This window comes from Amblyomma maculatum, chromosome 1 (assembly GCF_055883805.1).
Source record: "Amblyomma maculatum isolate TAMU_Amacu chromosome 1, ASM5588380v1, whole genome shotgun sequence".
NCBI classification, from domain to species: Eukaryota; Metazoa; Arthropoda; class Arachnida; order Ixodida; family Ixodidae; genus Amblyomma; species Amblyomma maculatum.
The window spans coordinates 326,615,927-326,628,754 of NC_139344.1; the positions used below are offsets into that span (position 1 = coordinate 326,615,927).

The following is a 12,828-nucleotide window of genomic DNA, read 5'->3' on the forward strand; positions in this document are numbered from 1 at the left end:
TTATGGAAATCAACTGCATCTTAATCATTAATAACATTATTCCGTTTATAGTGCACTGTTAACGGGATTAAACATCTTATAAACAGGTCTTGGTTAGTTCCAAAGCACTGTTTGGTGCAGCTTCTATGCATAGCATGTTGAGCTTGGCAATGCCTGGCGAGTGGCGCACTGTCAACACGCAGGCTGGCGGCTTGTCACTAGTGTGGGTGCAATGTATTCTTGCTTCTATGTTACAGGTAAGAGCATCTATTGCCATTTTTCTATATATCGAATTTTCAGTATATGGAAACATTTCATGATCTCCTTCAAATTTGATATATTCGGGTTCGACTGTAGCACCTTTTGAGTAAGAACACTAACTGCTCAAGATGTGGAAATCACTGTGCCCTAGTTATGTGCTGTTTTATAGTCAGTGGTTTTTAGTGCATTCTTGGACTGTGATCAGCTGAAAAGAAGTTTTGTTTCTGCTTACAGATTACCATAGCTGCTAGTGGGTGAATAGACTTGTTTCTCAGGTATCAGCGACACTTACTCAAGCACCATGTTTTGGTAGTTGCCGAGTTTTTCACTGTATTCTTCTGGAGATGAGTTCTGTTGTATTATGAACTTGTGACGATAGACTTCTATGTTACAATGTTGTGATATTTATTAACAGAACATAAATGCAAACACAAAACAGCTGCATGCCATAAACAGATTTTCAGGGCATTCACAGCATTTTTTCTTGCACCAATAAAAGATTCAGTCGCACTTGTGGTTAATGCTGAATATGTGAACTGATCATCTTTCATATTCTCTTGCGCAGTCAAATGGCTCAGTATGATGCATTTCAGCCATACATGGCTTTGTGTATTGATTTTAGTGTTCAAACTGCAAGCAACTGCGTCACAATTATCTGTAAAAGACTAAAAGTGTGACTAAGAATCCACACAAGGCAGGTTTGTTTCCTAGCCTTGTTTCTACTTTCTGTACAAGTGGTGCACACAATCGTTGCTATAAAACTGCAGGACTTTTTTTTATAGCTACAGTTAAGTTTTAACAAGTTATTTGAAGATGCAATGCTTTACAAACGATGCGAAAATTAACTTTATGCAAATTTAATGGTGGGTGCAAAACCCAAGGTAGAGTGAAACACACTGCAGTGCAATGTGTGCAACAAAAACTTTCATTCTTGGACACCTGCACAAACAACCTCTTCAGACTGGCTCTGAAACACCTTTCCCCGAAACCAAACGCTAGAGTGCTCTTATTAACTTCAACATTAAGAGGTTCCTCAAAGTCCACCACCATCACACAGCGCACTAATGCCTCTGTACATTTTGTCTTCATCAATATATGGCTGTTGCAGCCGGTATCAATCCTATGGCCTTGGGTTTAGCATTTAAGCACAACAGCCACCGAGCCTGAACATTTCTCCCTTCACTTGGATCCACTAATAAGCTTGTGGAGTAATGACCACTAACTACAGCCACGTTGTCATGCTATTTATGTGTCACTTATCTAGCTACTGTTTCCAATACAAACATGTTCTCTTTTACTTTCTTTGCCTAACATTCACATTTAGAGCTGCCTGGGTGTTCTAGTTTACACCTACTTGCAAGCGTCCGGATTTCCATTTTGTCTTGAAAATTTTTTGGTAGCGGCTATTTGTAAATTTTAACAAGTTCATCAATGGTGCCATGAAGACAAATCAAGTGGTGTTGCCTAGGCAGGGCAAAATTATGCATTACGGAACTGTAGAAGAGTGAATGTATTTTGTCATTCTAATCATGGCACAGCAGTCGTAATGAAAATAGGTTCCTTTTCATGACACTAAATTGCATTAAGCTACCTACTATAAATATTTAATGTATATGGATACTTTAGTCATATATATTCTTACAGTACTGCGTGCTCATTGCATTTCTTGTGTGTCCGCTCAGTTTGTTCTGTTGCATTACAGTAATTGGCAAACACAGACATCCATGTTGGAAAGCACTCCAGATTTCCGACTAATTGGCATTGGAGAATAATAATAATATATATATATATATATATATATATATATATATATAATTATATTTGGGCAAGTTGGTATGGTAGCATCTTGGGAAGACAATGCCAAAGGCAAGCTGATGCTTGTTAAGTTCCTTCTTGGTATGCCTTTCCTTTTCCAAGATGTCAAAAATTTAACTTTTGATCAATTTGCAGGTTTTTTTACAGCAATTAGGACAGTAGCATTCTGTTGAAGAAGTCCTTGGCTTGGACATTTCTGGGTGCATTTACTTTTGGTGCTGACAAGACACTTCGAGGCCTTTTTAATTCATAGCACAGTCTAGTTAGGCAACTCGCTCGAGCCATCAACGTCAAGCAAAACTTTGAAAGGCGTCCAAGTTATTTTGTTCTGGTTGTTGTGGGCAATGTTCATGAGCAGACGAATAACATCACACGAAGAAAAGCAACAAAATGCAGCAGAATTAATTTGTTCATCTAGGCCAATACTGGCACGATCACAGCATACTCGAACTCTTTGACAGACATCCTGCTGCGCCAAATGTGTCGAGAACCATTTGCGTGGTGGCAACACCAAGTGATAAGTGATGATTACTGCACAGCTATGGATTGGCATTATGAAACTAGCATGGTAGGGAGGCTGTCACATAAATAAAAGGCAGCTGCAGACAGCGATATGAAGAAGATAGAATGAGCACCAACAAGCATGGAAAGTTTGCATCCGTGCCACCATCTTGTCTTTGTCTTTGCACCCTCACTAATAAATGTATGGTTTAACAAGCCTAGTGAGATGTGCCACTTAGACTGCCATTATCCTGTCTTGCCACTAAGTGGTGATTGAGCCAAGCTTCCATTTTAGCATCACATTAGCAAACTTCAATACTCAATAGTATTGGTAAATAATGCATATATTTTAACAAAAACATGTTGGTTGTTTGGATGGTGCAGTAAATTGATTGTGGAAACTTGTTGTGTGCAAAGTTCAGTACAAACTTCACAAACACAGAAGATGCAAAATGAGCAGGTGCACGGCATCGTATGTGACACATAGTACTAGAAGTCAAAACATTCAACAACGCCGAAGACTTTGCGGGAGCTCTGCACACAATAATCTTAATCAGAACCCTGCTGTAATGATGGCATCATGTTCCACAGAACCTGTCCACCTTATGTTACTGTAAATTATTAACTATGAACTGAGAGTTTAGTGTACCGAAGCGACACGTGGCCTATGAGGGCATGTCATAGTGGAGAACTTTGGATTTACACCATCTGAAGTTCTTTAGTATCCACCGAAAGTGCTCAGCAAATGGACGTGTGTGTGTTTTAATTTTACCCCTATTGAAATGCAGCCGATGCATCCTTGATAACTATATACAGCCACTGACATGGAGCTTGGAGTCCTAATGCAACAAAAACACTAAATTACCATGCTGGCTGACATGTCATTCATTCTAGGTCCAGGGATGCATGCAATCAGAGGCAATGAATGGTCCAGCACATGATCGTTAACATGATACTATATTCACTACAAGATAAAGGACTCTCTTGATAGCTCCAATTAACCCTGTTTTGTGTCGGCTGCGACTATCGTATATACTTGCAAAATTCCTAACCTCATACACTCGCCTGGCTCTGGCATTCCTTGGTACATTCGCCTTTTCTTGGAATCCACTCTATTCCACACATACAAGTGAACATTTAGGTTGCCAGTTCCTGATAAGGGAACACATGTATATCTGGTGGCCAAATGGCACCAAAGTGTAAGATTAGATGTTTTATCTATCCTGTGTAAAAAAACAGGCTGTATAAATAGCTGCACAATAAATAAATGCCCCGCTGAGCATGCTTTAAGCCAGCGCATCAAAATGGCGTCATACAACCCTTTGTATAGCAAATCGCTCGTTGTGGTCATATGGGTAAAAAGCCGCACCAGAGCAAGTGGCAAGAAAAGAAATAACAAATTCAAAAGACCACTTCAATATACACACTAATAGCCGAAATTCCAGTATGCTGGCTGTCACCAGCACAAAAACAGTGTAGCTAGTGTCTCTCTTGGGCACCGGTGACCACCTCAAATAACGGAAGGCTTATAATAAGCCGATAGACATACCTGGCTGTACAATGTGGCATTTTGAAAATAGAACATGGGAGCACATTTCACAAATGGAACAGAGGCACTGGGTTTTCTTGGAGCTTCCTTTCCGGGACACTTTAGTGCAACGGAGATCTGCAACTGTAGTCTTGGCTACTGCAGCTGCACGAAGCCCACACTGCCGCTTGGCTTAGCACCAGCAGGCCAAAGAAGGGTGGAATGCTTCCCATCTAAAAGTTCAGTCACAGTGCCATGAAAGTCAGGACCCTCTTTCCTAGCTGTCTAGCATCACAGTCGCACGTTTGTTGACCAAGTCGTCCAATGTGGGTCATGGCCAGGGCTGGAAATGAGCCTACCACACTCGGTCTTCCATTCAAAGACGTGGTGAGCCTAGCACATAAACAACGCACCTTTCTCTCTGCACTACTCTTTCTCATTAAAATACAGGTTCATCTCGGCTGCTTAAGGAAAAATGAATAAGAACAAGCTACACGACAGAGTCCAGCTGTGTTGCATACCGAAGCAGCAGACTGCAACTCTTCTCAAGCAGTTCAGTGAGCGCAGACAATGAAGAACCTAACACTGTGTTGTTTATGGTAACACCCAGCCATCTGTGCGCCACAGCAGGGCACACAGCTGGCTGGCCTCGCCCGCCATGGCGCAGGGCAGAAAGCGTGCCAGCAGGCTGCGGTAACCCCTTCCAAGGGCAGCCACACGCTCACCCAGTGGCAGCACGGCGTCCACCGGTTCCTCGAAGGGCCGGAAGACAGTCAGCGGTCGCAGGGCAGTTGCCTCGGCCACCACCAGGCAGCCCCAGGCAGTGCCCACATACAGAGCGCCACTTGCGTACGCCAGGGCCGTCACCTGGCACCGGCCACGACTCAGGTGCTCTTCGATGCTCATGGACAGAAGGCTCTCGGAGCAGGGAGCAAGCTTGGAGCAGTCCAGTCGGTGCAGCAGACTGCGTGAACTGCACTCCCACTGGTACACCACACAACCTGCAGCGAGGCAGTTGTCACCATTATTACTGTCGGCATACTTATATTATACAAAACGTTCAGAACTCACCATAACTCTTCTATCAAAAGGAAACATATTTCTCAACACCGACAGGCAGATGTACTACTTATTATGCATGGCAAAGCTTCAAACATTTGACATAGACTATAATGTCATTTTCTCATGACCAGTGCGTTTTATAATGACAATTGTTAGATCTTGCTAGCTTTCCTTGTGGAATCAAGATGCAGTCAACATGGCCAAATTTGCTGACTGCTTGCTTCCAGAAAACACTGGTGGCTCTTTTTGAGCCCATACAAAACTGAATGCAAATAGCGTAACGATTGCAAAGGATAAGTTTACTTGAGCCTATGCCTATAAACCCTGACTGCTCATTGGAGGGTCAAATTCTAAAGTTAAAGCTCAGCTACTTTGGTCATCTGATGAGAAGAGAGGAGTCGCTGGAGAAAGATTTGATGTTGGGAAAGGTTGACGGTCGCCGGAGAAGGGGTAGGCAGCGAACGCGATGGTTAGATGGCATCCTCGAGGCACTGCAGATGAAGTTATGTGATGTTAAGAAGATAGTGAGAGACCGGAAAGCGTGGCGTGACATGGTCCATAGGGTCACGAAGAGTCGGACACGACTGAACGCCTGAACTGAACTGATGCTAGAAGGCACATTAAATGTTTGGAAAAAGGGTGAAAAAGAAGAGAGGTCTGTAGATGCTTCTGTTTTATTGGGGTGCAAAGCAAATCCGAAATGACTTCTTATGCAAATACATGGCAGACAACGCACATTCATACAATGGCACTCATTAGTGTTGATGTGTGACATCACAGACGAAGTGAAGTTTTTGCAATGAAATCTCCAAGGCAACATAGGTATACACACATACCCTATTCTTGGGAGACTGCTCCTCTTGCTACACTCCATTAATTACTTTTGTCATGGCTTGCTGTCCATATCACCCACATCTCGGGTAATATAGGCACCAACTCACTGGCCTAAGGCAACGACCCGGGCAAGCTTTAATCAATAAACATTTTTTTTCTCTTGCTCCTAAGACACATAAAATGGTGATCCCTATTGCACACGGTCAAGTGGCATGTCCAATTTATTTGCTGCTGTCTAGATGACATAATCTGCGACATAATCGCCAGTTCGGCCACCAGCCTGGAACAATAGCTGGCAGGACATAACATCAATAAAAAAACTATATTATGTTACTTTTTTGCACGCCTGACATGAATTCATGGTTGCCTCAGCTTGTCTAGAAAGTCTTAGCCATTGATCAGGGGTTGAAGCCAAAGCCATAACAACATGGGAGAAGAAAGTGAATCATAGTTATTCACTGGGCACACACAAAATCCATGAGATGATTCACGCTTTTTGATGTCCAATGCATCACTTCGAAGAAAGAAGACGGAACAAAAACTAGGTGTGCCCACATTTTCAAGAGCTGAAGTGAGAGAAAACGGGCAGTTAAATGCCCACAGACCGGGGTACAGGTAGGACCATGCAGTGTTGTTCTGTCCACAGAGTTGGGAGACTGTGCCGCTGTCTGGGTGTGTCAGCACCTCTCGGCCAGAGATGGGCCCGCTCTCCGGCAGCAGATAGATGGTCAGCACGCCCTCCGGGCCACCACACCAGAGCTCTGTCATGCCCCTGAACAGAGTGCGACAATAAGCATGTTTAGCTGTCTCTGATTAATTGCAGGCCGCCTTCCACCTACAGATCAATAACTGTGCTGTTAATCAGGAATTCTGCTGTCCGGGGTGCGCTCCTTTCACCGAAGAATAAGGTTTACTTTAAGCCGTGCATCGTTAGGGCCCGCATTTTTTCACTGACAGCACTCACTATGAAACAATTGTAAACAAGGTATAATGCCTGGTACCCCTTTCAGGAGAACAAATTATGCCGAGAATGCATGGAAACAATTTTTTTTGCAACATTTGTTTCTTTTCAAAGCTGTGTTTTGTGGAAAAATGTTCCTCTTCATTTTCAACTATCTATATTAATTTTTTAAATAATTCAGAAACATTATTTGTAACCAATTTTCGTTATTCATATTCGCTTTGCACTCCAAAATTCGTTATCACGCACCTCTAATAAATTTGCTTTTTCTGGCCATGGTTCGGAGAAGATTTACTATGTAGCAATTCAACTTGGCGGTATTCGAAAATTATTTGACTTGATTTGCTATTTGAACAGCTCTAGAAAAAAGAAAAGCAGAGCCATTATCCAGGTTAATGTGATACACAACATTTCTTTATGCACTGTGGTTACAGCATTTAAAACCTGCATCCTGGTGAGACTGATACCAGTGAGACACTGATAAATTGGTGCATCGACTGAAAAGGTGTACAGAACCGATTGCGGACTGCTGTTGTAAGAATGATGAAAAAATGCGCTTGCTTTGAGGCTTAGCAAGCAATTCTCCATTCTTTAATGCCATACACTCACCTTAACAGTATACCACCATTGGCATTTCCATCCTGGAAGTTCATAGAACAAAAGGGCTTTAAAAAAAAAAACTATGCATTCTTTAGAAACACGACATGCGCCTTGTTAGAGAGCTGTACTTTTGATGCAACGAGGAAAGAAAAATGAAAAGAAAAAGAAGGTTATTAGTGCTCTATAATCAGCATTACTTATCAGTGCTAGCAATCATAATAAATAAATGTAAATAAGGGAGAAGACTGCTGACGGATGAGCATATAGGTAGAATGGCGTTACAGCAACAGGACCAAGTAATGAGACGGCCAAAACAGCCAATGTAGGAGCCTGACAACGAATTGGAAAAGAAAATGCTTGCTGCGTACCTGTCATCTGGGCAAGTAACACAGAGGCAGTGTGGTGCCGTCTGCATGTCCAGTTCCTGCAGGCTTTGGCTGGTCTCGTCGGAGAGCCACAGCCGAGCGCCCGCCGTCAGTGCAACCCGCCCTGCTTGTGGAACGTGCTGCATGGCCCGGATGGCCACTTCCTCCTCCCCTTCTTCCAGCAGACTAAAGGTTGACTGCTCCTGATGGTTTTCCTGGCTGCACAAAATATTCAGGAGCCTTCAAACGAACTGATACATAGCAAAAGCATTTTTCTTTCACTTGACAACCTATTCCAATTTTATTCCTGTTCTTTTCTACTTGTAATTGCTTGTTTGATTCATCTTTGGCGAGTCTTTTCATTTTCACAGAATTTTTCTTAGTCTAGCCTCTTTCTCCTATACGGGATGAGAGAAAAATTCTCCTAAACTCTACTTGTTAGCAGACGCCGAAGAGCAGTTAGCAGATGCTGAAGCTGGAATAGTTTTGCTTCCGTGGAAGTTCTTCATGGGCTTCGAAATTGCACCAAGCCAGTCTATCTGCTTAAAGTGTGCTAGTATCTCTGTCACGAATGTTTTGCTATGATGGAATCGGGGGCAAATCATACGCGGACAGGTCAGGCACTCCCATATACAATCTTTTCTTCATCGAAAAAAAAAAAAAAAAAAAAAAAAGAAGAAGATATATATATATATATATATATATATATATATATATATATATATATATATAGAATTGCACATACTGTTGCTTTTTCAAGATTCTCTTGTTCAAGGGGCAAGCCTTCTCCTTGGCCCGCTTTCCTTATCCCACTTCAATGAATTCATCCCCCACATTTTGAGCACATCCACAGAAATTCACGGGCAAATACAATGTGTCAATGAAGCCCTTGGCACAGCAGTCTTGAAAAAGCAGAAGGGCAACTCACCTGTAGACGTGCACAGTCGCCTGGGAATCGCCCACCCACACAGAGTTGTTCACAACACAGAGACAGGTGACACATGGCACAGACAGCATCTGGAGAGCAAAACAATTGGCCTGCTTGTTTTGGATGCACTATAGTACATTTCCATGGGCCATAAATTGGATCGTCACATACAAGTCATGCAAAACAGCCTCAGCCAAGATCCAAAAAGCTGGCATGACTATCTGAAGTACAGTACGCCAGTACAGTATTCTCAACCATGGGTAACATATTGGTCAGGCATTTAGCGCCATTCCACAGGGAGCTGCAACGTCCTGAATATTTCCCCATTTATAACGCGCACTAATGTTTTTAAGTACAGTTAATTTTCCTCATACCACTGAAGCTTGGAATTCTTTACCAGGCAACATTAGTTAATTGTCTTTAGAGGAATTGTTAACAGCCTGTTCATAACATTGTACATTTCCTTTCTGTGTTTTTTTGTTTTGTATTGTACCCTACTTCTGCAATAGCCTCGCCAAGGCTGCAGTATGTAAAAAAGTAGATAAATAAACTAAATATAGTTTCAGCTTCTAGAGGGAGCTTCATGGGCGTATTATCACAATCACACACATGCGTCACATGTTGTGAAAATAATGCAGCAACATAACATTTCGTGACCAATGATGGCAATCAAGTTTCTAATGCACACTCCGTTCAACATGTCAGCACGTGGAATGGCCAGATTGCTCACCTTCAGCTTGTGCCAGTGACTGCTGTCACAGGTCAGCAGGTTCAACTGGCCGTCTGTGCGGGCCAGCCAGAGTTCAGACGAGGGCTCCTCTGTAAGGACATGTACAAGCCACCGAACAATTCCGAATGAATAGCGTGCATTGCAGAAATAAGCAAAAACAGACAACTGGCTGTAATGATGTCACTACACTAACAATAGTCTTGAAGTGTCCGCTTCCTGCCACTACCCAGAGCACACCGAGGAAGCTCCTTTAGGAAAACTCCATCCAATTTTTACCTTGCGTACAGATTTACTATTTGACTCATTGCGACTATGTTGACGTTTGTTTGGCAGCAAAGGACAGTTATCTTTGAAAGTTTGGATTTCATATAGGAATATCTTTTTCTTTTTTGAATGCGTGCCTTATATGGCCATATGGCAATCAATGATCAGTAACTAATTAATGACTGATAATTAATTACTAATCATATGTACTAATTAATCAGCAATTACTAAATAATTGTTAAGTAATTACTAAGTAATGTTACAATTATTTATGTTAACTGATTCATGTTGATTACGTAATTAATTAATAATTAATGTCACACACTCGGTAAACCACACAACAGTAAACGCAGAACAACTGCGAGATACAAGGAGCGCGATCTCATCGCTGCCAAGCAGAATTCACTGAATAAATGCACTCGCAGAATGTGAAAGAGTAGTTGCTCGCTTTACTCGTAGCGACATTCAGCACTACATGCGCGACAGTCGCGTAGCCGAATGCAGCACTTTCATCACTTCAGTCGCCAAAGTGTCCTAGAATTTTTCAGCCTTTCCTAGCTTACAGCAGCTTCAGAGAAAGTAGCCGCTCAATCATTTAAATGTGGTGATCTGTAAGTGTGTTAATGTCGTGACATGATCTATGTACGTATTTGTAGATAAATAAATAATGAAAAGTGAATCATTTATAAGATGCATCATTGCAAAAATCAATGCCATTGTTATTATTATTTCTTAGGAGTTTGTGGTATTCTTATTTTCTTTATTTCAAAACGTACAAATGTTACAAATATGTGTATTTGTAAACCCATTCTCTCCTTTTGCACTTTATTACCCTGCTATGCAAGCTATACACAAGTTACTGTTGACACTAACATTCTGCTAAACCTGGCCCATTAAAATGTGTTAGATGTATATGTGCCCTCTCTGCAATAATCCCGGATGGAATAGGAATTGATTGTAAATAAATAAAATGAATAAACAAACAAACCTGTCAGAGCAGGTCAACTCACTTTGTTTTCGGCATCCCTTTAAAAAATCACTGACCTTCTGTGCCAGTGGCAACGGAGACAGCTGACAACAGAGGCTGCGGTCCTGGTAGGGAAACGACGTCCAAGAGTTGTCCAAACTCAGCAGCGCTGACGATGGACACCAGCTGGCTTGCTGAGGGTCGGTCGCGTGGCTGCTGAGCCCAACAGCACACCATGAGGTCTAGCAGGTAGCCAGGATAGCTCAATGCCTCCTGCAGTAGTAAATCCTTGTGATTTGCACACTCGGTGCACTTAGGTTTTCAAGCGCAAGCAAAAGCTAGGCGCTTACAGAATGTGATCTCGTGTGTAGTAGGCAAAATTCTTTTTATCGTGGAGAATGTGACTGAACTCTCACGTCTACCACACAGATCCACTGTGGGGCACAGATTGCTAGTGACCTTAAGGGGGGACGCGGGTCTTAAACTGGTCAAAAATGGGCGAAAAATTGATTTTGAGAAAAATGCATTTTCGGAATGTCTGTACCTTTGAGCACTAGCCTTCAAAATATCAACACTGAATTCGATCGGGAAATACGGTAAAATCGACTTTTAAAACGCCACGGGAGCCTCGAAATGGCCAAAAAAGGGGTGAAAATTGTTCGAACTTCCCGCGCGCGCCGCGGGTGAAGCAGCCAGCTGGCCGCCGCCATCTTGGACTTGTTTTGAAGCTTGTTTCTTTGTGCGCATTTTGCGACATCTCCAAATGACGTCGCTCAAACAGAACGACCACCGTCGCGGGTTTTCCGAAAGCCGTTTCCGGTCCGCTGATTGGCTGGAGCGCGCGCTCGCGAAGCGAGCCCCTCGTCTCGCGCTTCCCATTGGCCAGCGCGACTGACTTGCCATTTTTTTTTTTTTTTTTTAACGTTCTTTGTCGCGGCTGCTGCTTCGCTCGTTTATGATGCGCTTTCGCGATCGTTATCAGTCGTTCCCGCAGCTCTTTAGATGTAGCTCGGTAGACGTGGCCGTATCAGGAGTGTATTGAAAACGGAAGCGCCTAGCGAGTGCGCGTCGAAGAACGAGTGCGGCGGCGCGCTGCCAGGGTCGCGCGGCGTGTTCTCGACCTAGCTGCAGCACGTCCGGCGGCATATAATCGTTTGCGAGCGGTTCAGAGGCATCAGAGATAGCATCGATAGATTTAACTGTTCAGCTGGTACTCATGGTGCTCACCGACGCTACCACTTCGTTGCTTTTTTATCGTGTCGCTTCAGACGACAGGCGAGCCTGACATCGCGCCGTTGCCCGCGTTCATTTTCCGCGGACGGTTTAGGTTTTTTTTTTTTTTTTTTTTTTTTTTTTTTTTTTTTTTTTTTCAGATTGTCCAAGTAATCGCGTCGCTGCGCTCAGGGAGTGTGAAAGTTCGAGCTTTAGCTCCAGCAAGGAACTCCGCGTGCGGCCCTGCATGCGCAAAGTAGCAAAGTTTCATTCTGCAACATTAGCCAATTTATTAGGTCATTCTAGTATGCCGCTGTGCTTTAGCCTTAAACTTTGTGCAGGTTTATTAATATTGCAAGACCGTTTTATCGTAATTTTGAGTATCTGTTTGCCTTGAAGGGCACTGCCACAGGCATATGAAGTTGTAAATAAAGCTTCTCCCGCTGGTTCTAGTGGCGGTATATTTAGACTTTGTGGCAAGCTTTTACCAGTATTTGGGGAGGGTACTGTTATATGTTTAGTATATAGCCTTCCTCATAAAGAACAAAGCCTCACAACGATTCCTTTTATATTACCATAGCTGCAGTGTAGCAAAAGTTAAAGGTTGTCTCAAAATGCAAATACGTTTTTCTCAGTGCTGTTTCTGGACACTGCACTCAGCCTTACTGTGCTTTTTCTCTACATTGTCGCCGAGTGACAATGACAAATTTAGCACCACTGCAGTCATATTGAAAAGATCAGGGGGTGATCCAACACTTACATCACTCTATCGAGATTTTTTCAAATTGCCATTAAAATAATATTGCATGTCAAAAAATTTT

At 42.8% G+C, this 12,828-nt stretch overlaps 1 protein-coding gene across 2 annotated transcripts in view; it reads right to left on the minus strand.

Annotated features, from left to right (window-relative positions):
* Positions 1-341: 341 nt before the first annotated feature.
* The window catches only part of Lrrk (Leucine-rich repeat kinase), an 89,614-nt gene continuing 77,127 nt past the window's right edge, over positions 342-12,828 (minus strand). For both annotated transcript variants that reach the window (XM_084586940.1, XM_084586932.1), the window contains exons 29-34: positions 10,873-11,068; positions 9,565-9,653; positions 8,835-8,923; positions 7,910-8,125; positions 6,586-6,752; positions 342-5,085 (exon numbers count right to left, since the gene is read on the minus strand). In XM_084586940.1, coding sequence (XP_084443066.1) covers positions 4,679-5,085; positions 6,586-6,752; positions 7,910-8,125; positions 8,835-8,923; positions 9,565-9,653; positions 10,873-11,068 — 1,164 coding nt within the window. In that variant the 3' untranslated portion in view covers positions 342-4,678. The remainder of the gene's footprint in view (positions 5,086-6,585; positions 6,753-7,909; positions 8,126-8,834; positions 8,924-9,564; positions 9,654-10,872; positions 11,069-12,828) is intronic.